The sequence below is a fragment of the Polyodon spathula genome, chromosome 25 (assembly GCF_017654505.1).
Source record: "Polyodon spathula isolate WHYD16114869_AA chromosome 25, ASM1765450v1, whole genome shotgun sequence".
NCBI lineage: Eukaryota > Metazoa > Chordata > Actinopteri > Acipenseriformes > Polyodontidae > Polyodon > Polyodon spathula.
The window spans coordinates 18,645,946-18,666,777 of record NC_054558.1 but is presented as its reverse complement, the minus strand read 5'-3'; the positions used below and the strand labels follow the sequence as shown (position 1 = coordinate 18,666,777).

Genomic DNA, 20,832 nt, shown 5'->3' with positions numbered 1-20,832 from the left:
TTCACTTCCTGCTAGAATTTGAATAGAACTGCTGAACCAGCACTAGGCAGTACAGAAATACAATCCCTGCCTGGCACTGAAAAACCTGTGGACTGTGGTCTCATAATTAAGTCAGTTGGTAACATGATGATTACAGTTATCTAAACTAAACTAAACTAAACTGGCTCTAGGAAACAGAGGGTGGGATTATGTTAAAAGGGGATATAAGGAAAGCAATTAAAGTGATTTTTTTTTTAGTTGTGCTGTTTGTTTTTGTCATAATGCACATATGTCATAATGTGTACTTAGAATCTGTGAATCTATTATTATTATTATTGTTATTATTATTATTGCTAATTTGACAATAGCTGCAACCACTTGATGTGGTTCTGTACAGTGTGATTAGATATGTGAGAATTAGTTTTTATTAATTTGTGCCATGATTATTAAATAGTACGGATTTATGGTATTTTAAATGTGTAGTGTCCTATCCATTTTTAAGAATTGTGTGCATATGGAGCTAAAACCAAATTAGGAAATGTAAAGAAACAGGTTAACAAACACTGTCCGGTTTCTGATAAAGCAGCGTGAACTGAACCACGAAAAAATCGAGTAAACACCCTTTCAATGGAAGATATTTTTAGCAATTGTAAAATACACAGCTTGTCTTTTCCCCATATTGCCTCAGTGGTCAGTTTCAGGGAGGACCGTGTTATCAGTGCCGCGTGCACGTGCTCGGTGGCGAGCGCGCACAGAGGCGTTCCCGAGTCTGCCTTGGTTGCTGTAGTTTGTGAGAAAGAAAAGGAGAGAGTCGGTAGTTTGAAGTTCGCTTTTAGCATTAAAGCCTCTATTACGTTTAATAATACCGACATTTGTGCTTTGGGATATTAGTACCTTTTATTGTGACGATTGTTGGCTCCCGAGTCGGTGTTGTGTTATAAAAAGAAGATTGCATGTTTTATGTTATTTGATCGAGTTTTCTCAGTGTGGGGTAATGAGGGACCGGTTGGCTGATCTGACAGGCGTAAGTAACTTTTATAACATAGCGGAATCTGACGAGCTGGTCTCAGTGATTACATGCGCAACAATATCTGGACTTTTTATAAACGTACTATTTACTGTAACTCACCTCATCGAATATAACAGCAGGTTCAGCGTGTATAATTCGAATTTTTAATTTGTAAACAACGCATACAGGAGGTAAAATTGTCAGAATGAATACACTGTATAGGTTTGGACAATGGATTGCATACCGTATTATATATATATAGTTGTACAATATAATGTGTGTTTTTATTTATGTCTAAAGTTATAGAAGCATACACATTATGTTGTTTTTCATGTGATTACATTACAAGCTTTTTTTTTTAATAGTCTAATCCCTTTTATTTGTGACTATTTTGTATTCCATTAATTGGTTGCCTTTTAATTTTTTTTTCCCCCAAATACGTTACAGGAGGTGTAGCTGCACCATTGTTGTACAGTACCAGTAAAAACAAAAACTAAAGTTAAACTTTAGCCTCATCAAAAGTACAACTAAAGCCTTGGTTCCTATTAAGTCATGTAGTTGGTGTGACTAAGTATATGATGCCAGGAAGTAAAAAGAAATAATTAAATGTTATGTTAATTGTTGAGAAAATGCACAGCCTCCATAATAAGCCAGTCTAGGTCAGTTAAGTAATGCTGGACAAAGAATATACTGTCCTTCTAATCCTACATGATACAGTACATGGAGTTTCGAGCTATCTCATATACCCTTTATTGTTCAATCCCTGGGATTCTAGAACCCCTTTCACACTGGCACGCCTACCTGGGTTCTCGCTACCCGGGTCACAGTCCTGCGTAGTGTGAAACCACGTACCTGGGACGACACGCATTGACCCGGGTTGAGCGAGACAAAATGCATGACAGCGGACAAAATAACAAACAGCCGCACCAGTGTGACGGATTCACTTCCTCAAGAAATGATTTTATTTATTCAGTTTAGCCATATTTTTGTTGCTTGAGACACACCATGAGCCAGATTGAAGCAGAGATGATGAAACATTTGCTCTAATCAACATTTGGGCTGCCGGTAAAATCCAGAGAAGCTTGGATGGATGCAGCTGTAACAAGCTGCTTCCGGGGCATTGATGCAAGCATTGTTTACTAACCCTGTTTTATAAAAAAAAACAGGGTAGAGCATGCCAGTGTAAAAGTGGCTTAAGAGCCAAAGAATAACATCTGGTCTGCATTCACTTGTTTAAGAACTAGTTTCTATATTAGAATTTAGGCCAGACAGTATACAGAGTCATGCAATATTGCAAGTAAAAGAAATGACACTTTTATGTGGAATCATTCATGTCATTATTAAAATGTGCCATCTGATGCTTTAGTATGGAATGATCCCCTATATATGAGTAAGCAGATATTAAAAGGCCTGTCAATGCTTTCTGTTGCATGCATTGGCTATTTACTAATATCTGAAATAGTGATTCTGTATTGTTGTGCTGCACCTCTTTCTGTTTATCTTCAGGTCCCACATCTCTCTTTGTAACATGTGTTTAGATTAAAATGCTGATACTTGTCTTGCAGTTAATCATAGTGTAAAAAAAAAAAAAAAAAAAAAAAAAAATCTACCTCTTAGAGAATCCCACAGTGGTGCACTCTCTGTTTCAGAAATTCAAACTATTTACACCCTATGCAGTAACAAGTATGGACAGGTTGTAATGTTATGAAGTGTTTTACAGTCTAAACACGTAGAACTGTGCAGAAAGTCAGGGATTTTTCTCTCTTGTTTCTCTCTTGTTTTGTTCTAATCAGTCACTTAAGAGACAACTTATTTACACCCCCAACCTATTGCCTGTGTCTCTAAAGCCCCTTCACACTGGCACTCCTACTTGGGTCCCGACCCTGTCACAATCCCGCGTTCTGTGAAACCACGTACCCGGGTCATGCCCGGGTTGCAGCGACCCACCTCAGGATGTGGGTCGAAACTCTTTGACCCGGGTTGAGCAAGACAAAATGCATGACAAAATAACAAACAGCCACACCTGCGTGAAGGTTGCACTTCTGGAAGGAACATTTCTGTTTATTCTGTTTAGCCATATTTTTATTGATTGAGACACAGCATGAGCCAGATTGCAGCAGAGATGAAGAAACATTTGCTCTAATCAACATTTGGGCTGACAGCTCAATGCAGAGAAGCTTGGTTGGAATCATCAATAACAAGCTGCTTCCAGGGCATATGCACATTGTGTACTTGTGTCTGTCACCCAAGTCAACCTTGCTTTATCAAAAGCTGTGTGAAATCGTTTAGCCGGCCCGTATTATGCTGGGTCCTAACCTGGGTAGGTTCCGACCTGGGTAGAGCATGGCAGTGTGAAAGGGGCTTAATACTTAGTACACTCAGGCTGTAGATAGTGCATGTATATGTTTGCACTACACTGCACCTGAGCCATTCGGTAGTAAGATAACAGCGTAATTGCACAAACATGCTGAACAGATGAAGGACAACCAGGTGAAATTAGCTCTCTTTTGGAGGAAATCTCGAGATATCATAGTATAAGAGATTACATAAGTGAGATGGAAGGTCAGGTTTCAGTGTGTCCTGCAAGTTCACTACCACCTCAGCATTAATCTGAAATATCTTTTTTTTACCTCAAGAATCATCTACATTTCCAATATATTCAGTGAGTGTTTCCCCCTATTTAAGGACACTATAACTATTGTGCACTTTATCAACTGAGTGGTTCATATTTGACAGCTACTTATGCATATTTAAAAATGTACAACCATTTACAGTAAGAGGGAAGTATTGTCGTATAGGGTAAGCACTGGATTATTATTACATAATTTCATTTTAGTTTCCTGTTAAAACTGTTATTTTAAAAATGGCCTCATTTAAAAAATAAAATCAAATAAAAAAAAATAAATAAAGATTTGGTCGTATGAATTTGTTATAAAAAAGATTTACAGTAAAAGGCAAATTGTCTTTATACTGTAGAGCGGGAGTGGGGAAAACAAGGATGCTTATTTTATAATAGATAATACATTAAAATCTGTTCTTTAGGTTTAAAATATGAAAGTACAACTTATTACTATGATTCAAAATCTGTTCTGTAACCTTATACTTACATTTAAAAAGTGCATTACTGTACATTCTAATAGTGGTCAATAGTGTGCCAAATAAATCATTACACGACAAAGAAAATTTCAATCATATAAAAGGCTACAGTGACTGCTTTCTCCCTGAACTTACAGTAGCATTTACCACCCCCACAAGTTTGTTAATGTTAAAATCCTTCAGGTCTGTAAGCCAGGTCTGTTCTTTTGACCAACTGTTCACAGTGTTAATATTGACAGAAACAGGGTAAACTGTGTCGGACTGTATGAAAGCCCATGTGAATAGCATGCAGTCAAGGATTCACAATCAGAATTTAAATTATAAACTCACCACAAAAGACATTGTTGGTACCGAGAAGGACAATTAGACCAGTCTCAGTTAATAAGCTAAGAGAACAGGTTAACATAATTAAAACTCTTCTGTCTAGAAAAAAAGATGAGTAAGATTTAAATCTCAGTTTAAGTTTATAAAATCCAAAGTGGTATAAAGCTAAATGAAGTCATGGTTAACCCAGGTGTCATCCAGGCTAAGTAGTAATGTATTTAAACATTAGGATCATTCAAAAAAACAATTGGATTATTTCCTATTAAATTAAGCAAGGAACATGTACTGTACTGTACTTTTTTATTGAGGGTGAAACAAATTATAGTGCTAATACTGTAACAAAAAGCATGACAATTAACTATTGTTTCTGTCACTTACATGAATAAATAATCAACTGTGTATATATTTTTTTCTTTTAGTTTAGCAAGAGTGAAGATGAAGAAGCCACTGTCACTATTGAGAAAGACCAGTCCATGGATGGATTCTTCCAAAATGTATGTTGATCCCATATCATGCTTTTAAAAGGATGAATTGTACAGCAATATCATCTGCCAGTAAATCTTTCATTTTTATTTAAGGTTGAAGAAGTTCGAGACCTTATTGATAAAATTGCAACTCATGTAGAGGAAGTAAAAAAGAAACACAGTGTCATCCTGTCTGCCCCGAATCCTGAGGAAAGTGAGTAACAACTGTACAGTACTTTATTCAGAAAGGTATGGAAAGAATGTAAGGCAGCGCTTGAAATTATAACCACATGGCAATCATGTAAAGAAAAACAGCATGTAGTCTTATTCAGATCTATTCATTAGTAGAGGCAGAGGGCAGAGTGAAAAATACATGATGAGCTTCATTAGAATAACATGGGTGACCTCAGCACTCTGAAAAGCACATTTTTATGTACAAGCAAGAAATAAGAAAAAACTGTAAATACCAGACTCTCACAAATACTAATAGCAACAAAGTGTTATGTTGTTGAAATTAAACAAAGTAAATTACATTCCAAAAAGTATTATAAATGATCTCGGGCAATAACGTAATAACTGGTCGGTTATTACGGGAAATATCAACTGGATGAGCCCATTGAAAAAAATGCTCACAGTTATTATTAATGTTTAATTGCCTGCACTTTGCTATTTCATGAGGATGTTCTGAGTAATCCTCCTATAATGGGTTTATTCATTATCTAATTATGCTGGATCAAGATGATACCAGATTTGCTACACAGCCTTGGCAAGAAGTGTACTGTATACTTTATTCTCAAGTGGTATGTGGTGGTGGATGGTGGGATCAGATAATGCCCAGTGTGTTTTTATATGTGGGATGAAGTTTATAGTCAGTAGGACTGACAGAGCCATTATATATTATTTTTAAGCTTATACAATTTTAATGCTAGAGGTGTAATGTCTTTGATCTCAAACTGCAAAATTCTACTTGAAAATGAACTTGTCAAATATAGAACTCAGTCTGGGTCTCCCATTTGTTAGTGCAGTGATACAGTTAAACAAAATATTCTGACATTTAGGCCTGCTGCTTCCAAGATGTCCTTCTGTTGAAGCAACCTAATTTTCATTTCCTTTATTTCGCTGACATTGTTATTGGCTAGGAAACCTCATATCTGTCATTTAATACAAATAAAGGGGGAAGTAAGGAAGTGTGGTAAGAAAACTGGCCATTCAATAGAATCCTACCAGGAACTGATAAGCGGGAGTCACTGAGTGTTACCCCTTTAAATAGATTTGTGCAGGGAGTTTTACCAGTTTGTACAACATAACACATAATACAGTTTAGTTGTCGGACAAGCAGGCTCAGTACTTTTCATTTAGCAGGCTGTTGAATAAAAGAGGTTTATAATGCCTCTTCTGATTAGGCTCATCAGAATGACCTTCAATGAGCAAGACAAATATTGAAATTAAAAGACTCATCACAAACATATAACATTCTTTATGATTATTTAAATGCTATAATGTAGTGGAAAGTTTGACAGTGTTAGAACTGTTTCTATGCATGTTACTGTGTGTGATACATGTGTATTTGATCTAAGACAGAAGAGCTGTTTAAAAGATAAGAAAGTTGGGTGGAAACCTAGCAGTAAGCAAGGAACTGCCTTGTAATGACTGTTTCGAAATTAGCAGATCACTTCTCCTTATTTGAAGAGATGGGCCAGTCATTTAGGGGAATTTCATTTTTTTTCATCTTATGTTCTTTTAACATATCAAGCATTGGCTAGCCCCACCGAGTAACTCTGTATGAACTGTTTATTGATATTAATGCCAGTTCTAACATTCCTTCAGATGGACACAGGCACAAGTCTGATACTCTCAATAACTTGTGCTAAAGAGTGATAAACTTTCATCACAATTTGATTCTTTAGAAGATATATACAACAAAGTGTGACATGAACAGACACATGTCTGAGCACCACTATATCCCTGGGGATGGGAGGGGTTAATATATGGGTCTTTTTTGGATTTGAAGCTATTACTGTATATTTATTGGGGTGACATACCCAGTGTTCCAGCTCATCCCATGGAATTGAGATGTGGAGACAATTGAATTGTGTTCATTGAACCAGACTGGAACAATAGCGTCTCTGTGATGGTTGCATTATCTTGGAAGAACCGTCACCACCAGGATAAAAATGATAGGCAGGACCTGCTAAGTGTTTAACTCCTGTAATAAACAGACACAGTCTATACTGACCCATTACCCTCATAGCTAATGGTAATGCATATTGTGACAGTCCACAGTAAAGATGTGGTCGTCATTTAGACTTGATTATTGAATAAATAGGGATAATCTTTACATGTTACCTCTATTTTCTCACTGTTGTTTTATGCCTCAAAAAACTAAACAACAATGAATAATTCATTGCATTCTTACTGACTGAAGTACAATCTGTTGTCTATTATTTGCGCTGTCATTGCTGGGAATGACAAATGTACCTCTTTTCAAAGAAAGGCTACAATTAATGACGTGGCATACTACATCTGGTATCTTCAATTTGGCTTACTTTAATGCTGTACTGTGTGACAAGAGCCTGCTAAACAATTGTAGGTCAGAGCTAGTCAGGCATAGCTAAGGCTAATGTTGGACTGTATGAAAAGAACTTCTGTTATTTTTGTAATGTCCAGGAAAAGATCTAGTTTGATGTTAACTTCACTGTTCTAGAGGGGAGTCTTTATTGATGTCAAAAAACAATTTGGTTTTTCATTTGTCTTCAAAGCAATAGCAGAGATGCTACCAACAGTAATATATATATATATATATATATATATATATATATATATATATATATATATATATATATATATATATATATATATATATATATAACTTAAGATATAGATATAGATATATATAGATGTGTGTCTTATATATAGATATATATATATATATATATATATATATATATATATGATATATATATATAATATATATAGATATATATATATATATTCACTATATATGTATATACATGTTGTGTTGTGTTGATATATACTATATATAGTATATATAATCATATATAAGTCCATATATATATTTATTGATAGTATATAATACTGTCATACATTCAGTTATTCAATTTGTGTGAATGCATCATCCATTTATTTCAGGTTACAATCCATTTTGAACAACTGAGCTCATTTCTTTCCTTAGGACCTTTTAATTTGTATAAATGTCTAAACTGTTTGATATTACTGGTGCTAAATAAAATAGTAACCTTTGAATACAATACAACTCATGCTTGATTTGAAATCCCATTTTTGATGCAAATGTCTGTACTGTTAAATGTCTATAATAATGTGCAAATACATTTAAGATTAATTTTTTCCTTATAGAAACACAGGAAGAACTTGAGCAGCTTAATAATGAAATCAAGAAAAAAGCCAACAAAATTCAAGCAAAGTTAAAGTGTGAGTTACATTTACATTTCTTTCTAATTTTTGCAGTAAGTATTTGTTCAGTAAATGTCTTAAATTGCCATTTTATTCAAAATCTTGAGTCCTTGGTATACTGAGTTCACAAATATTGGCAGTTGCTATTCCTTTTTTAGTATCATTTTATTTTTTACTTTGTTAATCAACATATGTACTTTTATAATGAATGAATGGACCACATCCAAACAGGGATGTTCAGCTGTTAAAACATGAATCCACTCTGTTTATGAACCTCAGGAAATGTTTGTGCTTGGTGTAAGTTGTCTGTAATCAATCTGTTTACTTCACTGCGAAGGGGAAATCATTGTCTAGGTAAAAAAGAGAGCAAAGATACTGTTCATGAGTAATCTACTACTGTAATATGTAATACACTACATGGTTTTATAACTAGCACGTCCTTAATCCCACAGTGATCATCTTTTCCAGAGTTATCTTTTCTTGCTGAGTAATCACCTCAGTAAAAGAGGTTTTAAGTAAAATGAATTTGAAAAAACTGGCTGCATTCATAAATCCATTCAATCTTTAAAATCTTTAAAAAAAAAACTAAAGAATATGTATGTTTTGTCTTTTTCATTACTTTTTGTTTAATTGTTTTTCAACTTTGTTTAGACGTTTCATTCTTTTACTGAACTTTCTTCCTAAGAAGTGATTTCATCTGTTTATTATTATTGTTATTTTTTTTTATAATATTTAGCAATGGAACAAAACTTTTCCCAGGAACAAAACCAACATTCAGTGCGCCACCGTATTCAAGACACGCAGGTATGAGAAACTTCCTTTTCAGCTGAAGTGTTAACAGAAATATTCATGCAGTGTCTTTTGTGTTTTGTAATTATTAAATACACAGTTACAAAGTAAATGCCACAACAGTATAATGTTAAGCTAAATTTAACACTAAGCTCTACCACTAAATAAAGTGTATCTATTTCTGTCCTTTTCTTAAACTGCAGCACTCGGTGCTATCTCTGAAGTTTGGGGAAGTCATGACGAAATACAATGAAACTCAAATATCATTTCGGGAAAGAAGTAAAGGAAGAATACAAAGGCAGCTGGAGATAAGTAAGTGCATTAATAACAAAGCTGTATGCTTGATTCATTGTAGTGTGTTACCTGCAGTTTATTGAGGCATTGTTTTATGTTATTTTGTATTATATATACCAGCACAGGCTGAGAGTAATTTGCTACAGGAAACACCTGTGTGTATGTTGCTGTGGTTACTGTGGTGGAAACAGCTGGGGTTGTTGTTGCAGTGTAGCCAGAGAACAGCTTATCATATGGAGGAGTGTCCAGATGTTGTTGGTGTTTGCTCAAATTGCGGAAGCACTTGTTACCTCAAACTACAGATGAGTTTTTAAGAAACACTTTAACATTTATTTATGAATGTGTCTATAGTATTTACAAACACAAAGATATGTCCTGTTTTTAATTTCAGGGATTTGTGTTGGTCACTTTTTTAAAATGGCTTTTAGGTCAGTCTTTATTAGGGAAGGAATTTTGAAGCATTCATCACTTACAATCACAAATAATTATTAATTCTTTATCTTGGTGAACCAATACATATTGGGCTGATGTAAAGAAAACTGAAAGTAGTTTATCTATTTAAATCACCTACTGGAAATTCCATAGGTTGCGTTAGGCTCATGTGTTACAGAGTAGCCAGTGTTACAGAGCAGCCAGTATACTCTGGGACTGAATAATGCCAGATGTTAGGAAAGACTTCTGTTTTTATATTCCAATAAATCCCCCACCAGAAATTCCTTCAGTTAAACAGCTTGGTTTACAAAGTTCATTTAGCTTCAATCTTTGGTAGGATGCCTTCCAGTAATCCCAACTTCCTCTGGTAGAAGATGGACTGAAGAGTTACACTTCTTAAAAAAGCATACCCCCTCTATATATATTTAATGTACTGCAGTATGTATGAGGACTTAAAACTAGACATTATGTTAGCCATTTATCTTGTGATAACTTTATCATGCTCTCCATTTAACTTTAAACTGCATGTAATGGCTACTAAGTAGCAAGCTTTGTTTGCAGTCTGTCACCAGGGCTTTTTTTTTAATTTTTAAATTTTTTGTAGAGTTTATATAGATTGAAATCACCTGAGACAAACCTTGCTGTGTGGAGTGAATTCCCTGTGAAACACATATTCCCTTAACACAGAGGCTCTGTGCTGCACTCTTTGTACATGGATGAAATTTCAGATCTCTGTTTGGCAGCAGCGTCATTTTCCTTAATAATCAAGCAAGGCATTTCCTCCCATGATAAAGAGAGAGACAGTCGATGCACTAACCGAGGGGGCGCTGGATAGGATTTCACAGGAGACGTTGTAGGCAATTGAGAGCTTGCAATACAGCATACGATTTATTTCCATGGTCAGAATCTTATTGTGGGTATTGGTGCAGGTTGCTCTCAGAGGACAGGTATGCTTACAGTCAGAGATCAGCTTGTCTCTGTTCCTTTTAATACTGGCCTTACTTAATAGCTCAACCTGAACAGAGTGGGAGGGAGCTAGAGTACTTTGACACATATTTGTTACTGGAGACAAAATCTGGATTGCATTACTTATCAGTAATTGATTAAATGAAATTGTAAAGCAATTGGCAGAAGGCATTGGCTACCACCAGGAAACAAAGCAGCGGGTATTTTTTAGGGAGAGAAAGTGTTTAATGGAGATTCATGGTTTGTGAGGTTTCACAATGTCAAGCACTCCCCCTCACTACCCCACTGGTTTTGTTGCTAGCCCTCAGGACTTTATTTGGAAAGTTTTATATGTTGTAGACTGTTATTCATGCCAGCATACAAAAGGAAAAACAATAACCCACAGGTTTTACTCTGTCTGTCATTGGACTAGCATTCAAGTACTTTTGTAGTGCAACATTTGAAATTCCTACCGTAGTAGAGACTGGCATTTTAAGAGTGACCAAAACAAAAACCTCTAATTAAAAATAAAACATAACTTTTGGTGAAAATGTGTTCAGGTGATATCTTGACCTTATCATGCCTGTTACGTAAGCTATGTACAACTTTGCTTATCTTGTAACAAATGATATTCAGGCTAATGTATATCTTAATGTGACATTATTGTTTAGCTGGTAAAGTGACCACAGACGATGAACTGGAAGATATGCTAGAAAGTGGCAACCCTTCTATTTTTACTTGTGATGTAAGTATTCAAAACACATAGTTTGTTCTATTACTGTAATATATTTGGAATCTATACAGTTATCTACTGTGTAACCATGACCCTTTATTTTACTTCAAATTTTATTTGGAATTTAGTGTGTAACATATAATTTTGAATAATAAACATGCTCAGGGAGCTTGTTAAAACTGAAAGAAAGAAAAAGAAAGAAAGAAAGAAAGAAAGAAAGAAAGAAAGAAAGAAAGAAAGAAAGCAGGCTTCTAACAATACGTACACACACCTTTACATTGTCACAATACTCTCCTCAGATTTTCTGTTTTATTTCATTTTAAACTACTGTGGGTACATTCAAAGAGCTGTGTTTGAGACCAAGACCACTTATGAAACTTCCTTCCTTTTACATCACCAAAATTAGTCAACAAGGGACCTGGTTAGAGAAGTACAGCCATAAATGTGCTGATAAAATAAAAATAAGGAATATGCAAAGTGCCTATGTTTTTTTGTTGTTTTTTTTTTTTCAAATGTGTTGCATGTCACTATGGGTACCAGAAAATAGGCTTTTGAAACAATGATTGTTATTCTACATTATATAATAATTCCCACGCAAAAAAAAAAAAACATTCATGTATATTAAATTATATATATATATATATATATATATATATATATATATATATAATATATATATATATATATATATATATATATATATAGACAGTTACGTCTATGATACATCCGTCATGACCGTATTTTGATACATCCGTCTTGATTACCAGTATGCTAATTATTGACCACATTTGTCATTTTCTTCAGATCATCTCAGACTCCCATATCACTCGGCAGGCGTTGAATGAGATTGAATCCCGACACAAAGACATCATCAAACTGGAATCGAGCATTAAGGAGCTGCATGAGATGTTTGTGGACATGGCCATGCTCGTGGAATCTCAGGTACTGGGTTAAGAATAATGAAGGACAGAAAGTTCTCTGTAACAAGTGTTACTGTGTGTAATAAGTCAGTTTAACTTCCATTCTGCAAAACAGCAGCTGTTTAGCTTTAAAAACCAAAAAATAAATAACTAACTATATATATATATATATATATATATATATATATATATATATATATAGACACACACACACACACACACACTATATAATATATACTAAAGAGCAGATCCATAATGTATTTATTTATTTTTACAAATTAGTCATGCATTAAAAATGCATTCTAGACAGAGAGAGAAATGCGTGCTGCTATTTAGGGAAGTGCTGATTTGAGCTTGCTTTCGCTCCCCGGATGTGGTAGGACACTGGTTTTAAGCTTGTATAAAAAGGGGTTAAAGTTGTGTAAAAATCATAATTGTCTTGTTTTGTACAAGGATTGCTGATAGTGTGCTACGTATTTGGAACTGGAGTGTTTATCTATGTTGATTTAAATGCTGTGGTAGAGTCCAGCGTGGCACATTTATCCTGACCAACATAATAAACTTGATTTAGTTATATACCTCAGAGTGTTTTTTGTTTCCTTGTTTGTGCATTGCAAATAATTTTGCTGTTTAGGGGCTACACCAGAGTGGTTAAAAGAGCTTAATCAACTAATGCCCATAAATTAACCAATCTAAATTTGTATTTGCATGACAGCACTAATATATATATATATATATATATATATATATATATATATATATATATATATATATATATATATAAATAATAGTGAATTACTGTAAGTTGATACCACGTTGCAAATAAAATTCTGCTTTGATCAGTCACTTGACTTTTTAAACTGTGTCCTCTCAGGACTATACAGTATGATGGTTGTATGCTCTGTTTCTTTATGATTCTGACTTTGCTTTAATTCCTGCTGCTGGGTGTATCTAGTGCCAGACCCACAGGTAATCTAATTCTTATTACTCAGTTATCTCCATGGACATACCTGGTCTTCAGTGCTGCACAAATACACTTTTGTTAAGCAGCGTCAGGTCTAGAAACCCATTGTCATGGTATTTAAGGGGGGAGCAAAACACTGTTTGTTTCATTTGTATATAAACCTATTGGCATTTTAACAAAATTATACACCGCCTCAATTTTTTAAAAATACTATGAACCCAAACACCAACAAAAAGTTATATTTTTTACTTAAGTTGTGACATCAACACAAAGATCCCCTTAAATTACCAGCTTGTATACCATTTGTAGTGAATCCTATGTTTTATTTTGAATAATATCTCTCTCTCTCTACATTGTTTCAACTGACCCACTTTCACTCCATGGTGTGTTTACCTGGTTGCAAGGCAACCAAATTGGCTTGCATCATCTGTTTTAGTTTGCCAGCAATGTTTGTGTTATGAAGCCTTCCTTATGCACCAGAGTGCTTGTATTATGAGTCACAAAGACTAGGCATTGGCTGATGAAAAAATATTGAATGAGTGACTTGAAATATTAAATATCAGTCATCTAATATATTTGACTTGTTTAGATTCACTTTGTGTATTTGTTTTATGTGGCATCTCCTTGTGACAGAGTGCTGCAGACATGTTCATGATTCTCTTTCAGTTCTATTTAGGTATTATACATGTTTCAGTGTGTTTTAAAAAGTAACCAGGATAGTAGATACAAAGTGAATCTAAACAAATGGAATGCGTTAGTTAAGACTAACATTGCAAAATCTCTCCCATTTTGATCATTTAACTTTACCACTATTTTCTTGTTAAGTATAAAGAAATAGTGCTAAAGTATGTGGACTAGCCATCCTATTGGGCCTTTACAACAACAATAAACCGTATGTGTTAGAAATATATTTCTCATTTAAAACTCTACCTTTCATCAGTAAAAAACAGTATGCATATTTTTTTTTTCTAAGGGGGAAACGATAAATAACATAGAGAAACACGTAACAAATTCAGTTGACTATATAGAACATGCCAAAGAAGAAACAAAGAAAGCCTTGAAATACCAGAGTAAAGCCAGAAGGGTAAGGATATCGTCACCTCTTTGGTATTATTAACAGTTATGTAGCATACAATGTAGGATTATAATTTATGGCAAACAGTTTCAGTGTTTAATGAAGTTGTGGAAAGCATTTGGTTTTAAATATAACAAAATGCTTATATGTTATTAACCCATCTTACTACTACCTTGTATTTGTGATGCACTCACTTTAAGTTCAATACTCAAATGCAAACATAACCAGCTTCCTAAAACTAAATGGGCTAGATTCTCAAACGTCATTGTTATTTTCCTTTCAGACAACATGTATCCTCATAATGACTTGGGTTTGAGGATCTAGCCCTGTGTGCCTTAATAAGAGGATTCACGCTGTCAAGATACGTTTGATCTTGTGCTGTATATTATTTAATATCTTTCAAGTTAAATACTGGTTAGTAATAAGTCTAACTTGCAATGCAATATTCCATAACCAGTCCCTTTGCTTTTAATTTTTGCCAGAATAACAATACCGTTGTTTGCAGTGGAATGTTCCCTAACCATTTTGCTAATCTTTTTGCCAGAAAAGTTTTATAATTGCCATAGTTGTGGTGATTCTTCTTGGTGTAATTGCACTAATCATTGGTCTCTCAGTGGGAATTAAGTAGTTCCTCTCGCCTGCAGCACAAGGTAACTGTCATAACAAAACTGCTGCTTCAGCTGAACTTGTTGTTTTTTCATCTATATTTGCTTATTTCAATTCTTATATTCTTTTTATGCATAAAGCATTATCATACAGATCTAATGTCCTTTGTGTTTTTTTGTAATTAATATTATTTTAAACATGCTGTCATGTTTTTTGTCATCTTTCCATTGTACTGTTAGCTGCCTAAATTATAATAATTTGAATGTAACATAGTTGTTATAGCGTATGAACTGTATTTATACCTATTTACAACTTTATTTCTACAACATCACATAGAGTATGTACTATATGCAAGTCAACAAGCACACATCTAGAGATAAACTACTAAATTCATATGCATTAGATAGTTAACTTATTTCTTTGTTTTTTTCAGAAAATGTTTCTGCTATCTATTTGTGTGGTTGTTAGTCTCATCATTTTGGCTATTATCATCGCGGTGTCTCTGTCATAGTACCTGTCTACTGCAGACACAGGAGCCTGCATCATCTCAAACTGGAGGAGGAAACCTGAGCACCTCTCAACATTTCAAACTGTTGTAATTAGCATCTGCGTTTCTAAATAACACTAATTCTAATCTCTGGTGGGGAATTGAGCTTTCAGACAGCTTTAATCAAGACATGGTTTATAAGATGCACATTATTTTCTGTTACACAGTTACAAGTTTCAATGCCATCTGGACTTGTGTCCACATTTAATAATCAAGCCCATGTTCTGAGATGCAGTGCAACTGTTTATCTCCATATTCCCCACCACAGATATTTAGCAACTATACTATTAAGGTAGACCAAGATTAGTGCTAATTGGCACCTGTGAAACTACTGTAAGAGTCTTAACAAATGCACACACCAGTGTTAGAATTGGCAGGGGAGGAGTGTGTTGACAGACCTCTGATGGACCAGTTCAGGTGTATATTTTCTGTCTTTTTATAATGAAGATATGTATCTAAAGAAGAGACCAAATACTTCCCAAGACCTCATTATGTTCAGTAGCATTACATTTGTGCTGCTCTGTGTATTTGATTGTATGATAGTTTGTGTGATAGTCAGATATTCTTTTTTTGTATGTTTTATTCAAATTACACTGGATTTGTGTTCCTGCCATGTGCTTTTACATGAAAGAAAGCTATCAGAAAGCAAACCCACACATGCCTTCATGTTTTGTATAAAGGTTAAGTCTGTCATAAAAGTTGAACAGCTTCACTTTCTATTATAATGGAATTTTCGATACAGATACCAAATACATTTGTTATGGTAGTATGTAAACAAACCTGAACTTTTGTAATGGTTTTTACAATTATTTCTAAGTATGCTATTCAAATAATTTAAAATGTAAATAGTATGTGCTTTGCAGTCACCACAAAAGCAGCAAGTAAGAGACTGTCTTGTTGTATGCAGTCTTAAAGTTCTACACCTGAAACTTTATAAGATTCCAACTGGAGGGCCTTTGTATAGTTGGTTATGTGACCCTACATTAGATGAAGTTACCGTTCTGTACTTGTCTTGGTGAATCTGGCTGATAATTCTATCGTGATACATAGTGTACATACACCAAGTGTTGAGGCAGCATGCTTGTTGGAGGGTACTGTAGTGTACTGCATGCACTGTTGAATTTGCCACAATAGCACAAATATAGACATGCTTCAGTCTTCTTACCTACAACTTGGGAGGTATGATGAGATGATAAGGTACATTTACAATGTATTTTTGATACCAGAAATAGAACAAGAACAGTATTGTATTGTATTACAGTATAGTAATATTGGGGTAGCTAGCTTTTGTCTTCACAGTTTTATTGTTTGTTTTTTTTTCTTTTTGATTTTACAGTTTTCCATAGATTTCCATTTATTGGAAAGTTAGGCATCCGTTTCAGGTAACCCGTTCAAATTAAAACACGTTTATTAAATTGAATGCCATTATTTCTTCAATTATCAAGTCCCTTTTTTAAGCTATAAAGTTAATTTTCTTTTTCTATAATAACTTAGGAGGCATGATCATAAATACCAGATTGACACTGTTTTGAAACCTTGTTTATTTCCTAAAAGAAGTACAATAATGTACAATTTCATGAGAGAACTGTATATACTGGTTTTGAATGTTAAAAAACAGAAAATATATTCATTTAAACCAAAAAGCTTTTTGTTTGTTACTAGCTCAGTACCACATCTTAGTACTGTTTGTGGCTTGTATGGATATTTTACGGTATATCTTAACACTGTAACAGCTTAATTAATTCTTGACAGTGGATAAACAAAAAAATAAATAAATGTTACCCAAACCAAATATGAATTGTGTTTTTGTTTTAATGGTGCATTTAATGTATGTGGTGTTGATGAGTTTTGAATTAAGAATGAAATTAAATTAAATTTGTTGTGAATGCAATTATTTAAATTCTGTTAAAATATGATTTGGTAGTGAATTACTGGAGATCCAAATTATTATTTCACCAATTTTGTGTAAAAAAATTGGATTATCAACATAGTTTTCTTAAACATTCCCCTCCAGCTAGTAATTTGACATAAATGTCACTAATCATAATTAAGGCTGTATTCTTTTTTTCACAGTTATCAATAATTTACGTGAAATCTACCCATTGTTGCGTAATTTGTTGTTCCCCATGAAAATTCCCATTTCTGAAAGAATAGTGTAAATATACATCACTTAAAAATAAATACATCATCACCTTACTGATGCCTCACGTGCTACACTGCATTTAAGAACCTGTCGGTTGGTTTGCTTTGTTACATGATTGAAGATGCTCCATAGTCCTGCACAATTTCTTAAATGTCATCAACGAAAAAGACACCAGCTGCATCAAAGATCAGAAACATTTCTGTTAAAGATCGCTCTGTCCAGCACACGAAAGGGACATTCCACATGGCTGTTGTTATTTTTACATCAATATATGTGTTTATTTTGTTTGATAATTCACTGATTTAATAAATGTTATGTTTACTTGTGAAATACCTTGAAATACCTATTTTCAGACCGTGAAATGCTGTCAAATAAGCCATTTTTGTACTATGAAGAATTCTTGAATGCTTCCCAGCACTAATGTGTTTGTATGTTTTGTCATATGCTGATCAAGTTAGAGGAACGGAGCTGAACTGTTTGACTGGGTGTGTATTAAATCAACATAGTGGGTGAAACGTATTAGCCACTTACTGTTACCTAGGAGTACTGCTGGGGGCATGCTACTTTAACATCACTATATCTTAGCTTTATCTATTACAGTGAGTATAGTTCATGTATTTATTGTTAATTAAAGCCGTAATCAGTAATATGCCATTTCTCTTAACAATACCTCTAATATAATATAAATATAGTAGTAAAAATAAATAATATAATACATCAATAAAATCTTCCATCTGTGCAGTATCAAAAGAAATGTCATACTGTCCTGAAATTCCATTCTTTAATGATTAATTCTATCCACAGGAATGCAATTATTCCAAACTCTTTCTAATTAAACAAACACAACTGCGGCACAATATATAACCTGTTAAAAAGCAATTTTCCACGTGGACAGATACAAATATATTAAATTGAAAACTATAAAAAGGAGACAAAATGATTTCTCTAAGAAATCTTGCTTTCAAACCATATATCACAGACCCTTAACATATAAGTATACACAACACATTTTTAAAAACAAAACTATGAAAACACAGACTTAGCAAACAAAAAACAGGACATTGTCTATTTATACATTTTTAAAAAATGTGCAGTAATACCAACAACTTTTGCCTCATTGGCACTGACTGAATTTGTGTTACGATGATGTCAAATCAAATACTGGATGAATTGCATGTGCACAGGCCAAAGTGATGCATCATAGTTCACGTTGTCAAGCACCCACAGCAACAGAAGTATTGTAGGCTTTGAGCAGTAACACAGTTTGAGCAGAACTGAACAGCAACCTGAGGCACAGGCCAGTATGGTGTTGCTAACCATTTTCATTTCTGTTTTCAATAGATACCATGCTGGAAGTATACCCAGCAAACACATCATCTCTAAACTAGTTTCCTTTCCAGATTTAAAACACAGAATCATCCTTGTCCATAATGATCCTTTACATCATACAGTATTAGATTACATATTTTTATTAGCAGTACTATAATTCTTATAATTAATGAGAAAGCAGAATTGCGCACTAAGCTGAATCCCAAAACTGACTGACTGAAAAAAGAGAATTTTAGTTTTTATCAGTAAAAAAAATAGATATACCCCAGGGTTTATTGCAGTATATACCATTTGTGTCCCATACAAGATATAAATAACCTCCTACTGCAGCAAGTAGTAGACTAAACAGATACACATTTTGGACAATATTACCCTTTTTTTGGTGGTGTATGGAACAGTGCAGTAAACAAACACCAAGGAGTTCTTGTTTTGCAATGGAGCTGGCCTCAATTAACAGTGGCTTGCAGGCAAACAACCATGAGAAAGCAAGTCATGTTATTATTATCAGCAGGTATAGAAGAAGGTATATCATTAGCCTCATGCCAATAATTAAAACGCAAGGCAGTTCAGTCACACATGCGGTACACTGAGTTATTAGTAGTGTTGCTGAGATTGGACTCATTATTTACTGCCTCCACATCACACAGCAATCATCAGTATTAACCTCAATACAGATACAGATGGCCTAATGATACAATGAGTAAAGGCAAAATTTGCAACACCCACATAGGTGCAATGTCGGCTATGGCACATCTCACACTCACCCCCCCTCCCTAAGAGATCATAACTGCCTGTCTTATAGTATTCAGCTCTTCTTCTCACTCTCATATGGTCTTTGTGCAGACTGCATTGGAGCTGTGTGTGTGTGTGTGTGTGTGTGTGAGTAACAGGAGGGCTACTCCAATGAGTGCTCACCAACTGGATTAAAAGCACAGACGGTGCCTTGCCTACCTCCAGACTTCAGCAGAAACAAATGGAACTCAAGCATTTTGTCGGAGCAAACTGCACTGACTGCATGTGGGATGCCTCCACAACTCTCTTTATTTTTGGAGTTAGCTCAAAGAACAGAATTCAATATCATTTTTGCACCATATTTGGCAGCCAAACAGGGAGAGGTGCAGGATTTCAACACGTTTGTTTGCACCACAGTTAAATGTATACGTTATGTTAAAAAGGGAACAACACACAAGATAGACTGCTGTAGAACTGCTATAGATCGATAAAGACTGGGATTCTGAAGAGGATCACACGCCACGGGATCGTTGCAGTTCTGCAGAACTATGGATAAGTGACAGCCCCTGGTGTTTTATGCATACTTGCTTTGTAACATCCTGTCTGTAGATGGGACAGTGTGCATGCAGCTCAGAGCACAAGAAAAAGGTAAGGACTTAAAACAAAAGGAACTCAGAAAATGCTGTACAGAAAAAATATAATTATAGTTCTGTTGCAAAATACCCTTTATAATGAGGATTGCTGTATATCTATCAATCTATCAATCTATCTATCTATCTATTGGATGTTCAGAGTCATTCCATTATTCAGTTCACACCTCTTGATAACTATAGTGTATCCCTATGACAAAGATTCTCCTTATATGTACTGTAGGATTTTCAATGCCAGAATGTATTTTTTCAAGCATGTAAAAAACAAAAAGCAGCTACAGACTAGGGGATTTAATACGTATTTGTTCTTATAGAAGGTCATGTTTTCAATACATCAATGCGATTTCGGCTACCTAAACGCCCACATAG

General features: G+C 34.5%; 1 protein-coding gene across 2 annotated transcripts; it reads left to right on the top strand.

The window, feature by feature from the left end:
- Positions 1 to 747: 747 nt before the first annotated feature.
- Positions 748 to 17,401, top strand: LOC121300021 (syntaxin-2-like). Of its 2 annotated transcripts, XM_041228353.1 has the most exons (11): positions 748 to 1,003; positions 4,828 to 4,902; positions 4,987 to 5,086; positions 8,248 to 8,322; positions 9,041 to 9,108; positions 9,297 to 9,405; positions 11,436 to 11,509; positions 12,302 to 12,439; positions 14,355 to 14,465; positions 15,001 to 15,106; positions 15,496 to 15,584. In XM_041228353.1, exons 1-10 carry the CDS (start codon positions 974 to 976, stop codon positions 15,082 to 15,084), a joined length of 864 nt encoding a protein of 287 aa, XP_041084287.1. In that variant the 5' UTR covers positions 748 to 973; the 3' UTR covers positions 15,085 to 15,106; positions 15,496 to 15,584. The 2 variants fall into 2 exon arrangements, with proteins under 2 accessions (XP_041084287.1, XP_041084288.1); XM_041228354.1 differs by lacking the exon at positions 15,001 to 15,106 and having other exon boundaries at positions 15,496 to 17,401.
- Positions 17,402 to 20,832: the final 3,431 nt, after the last annotated feature.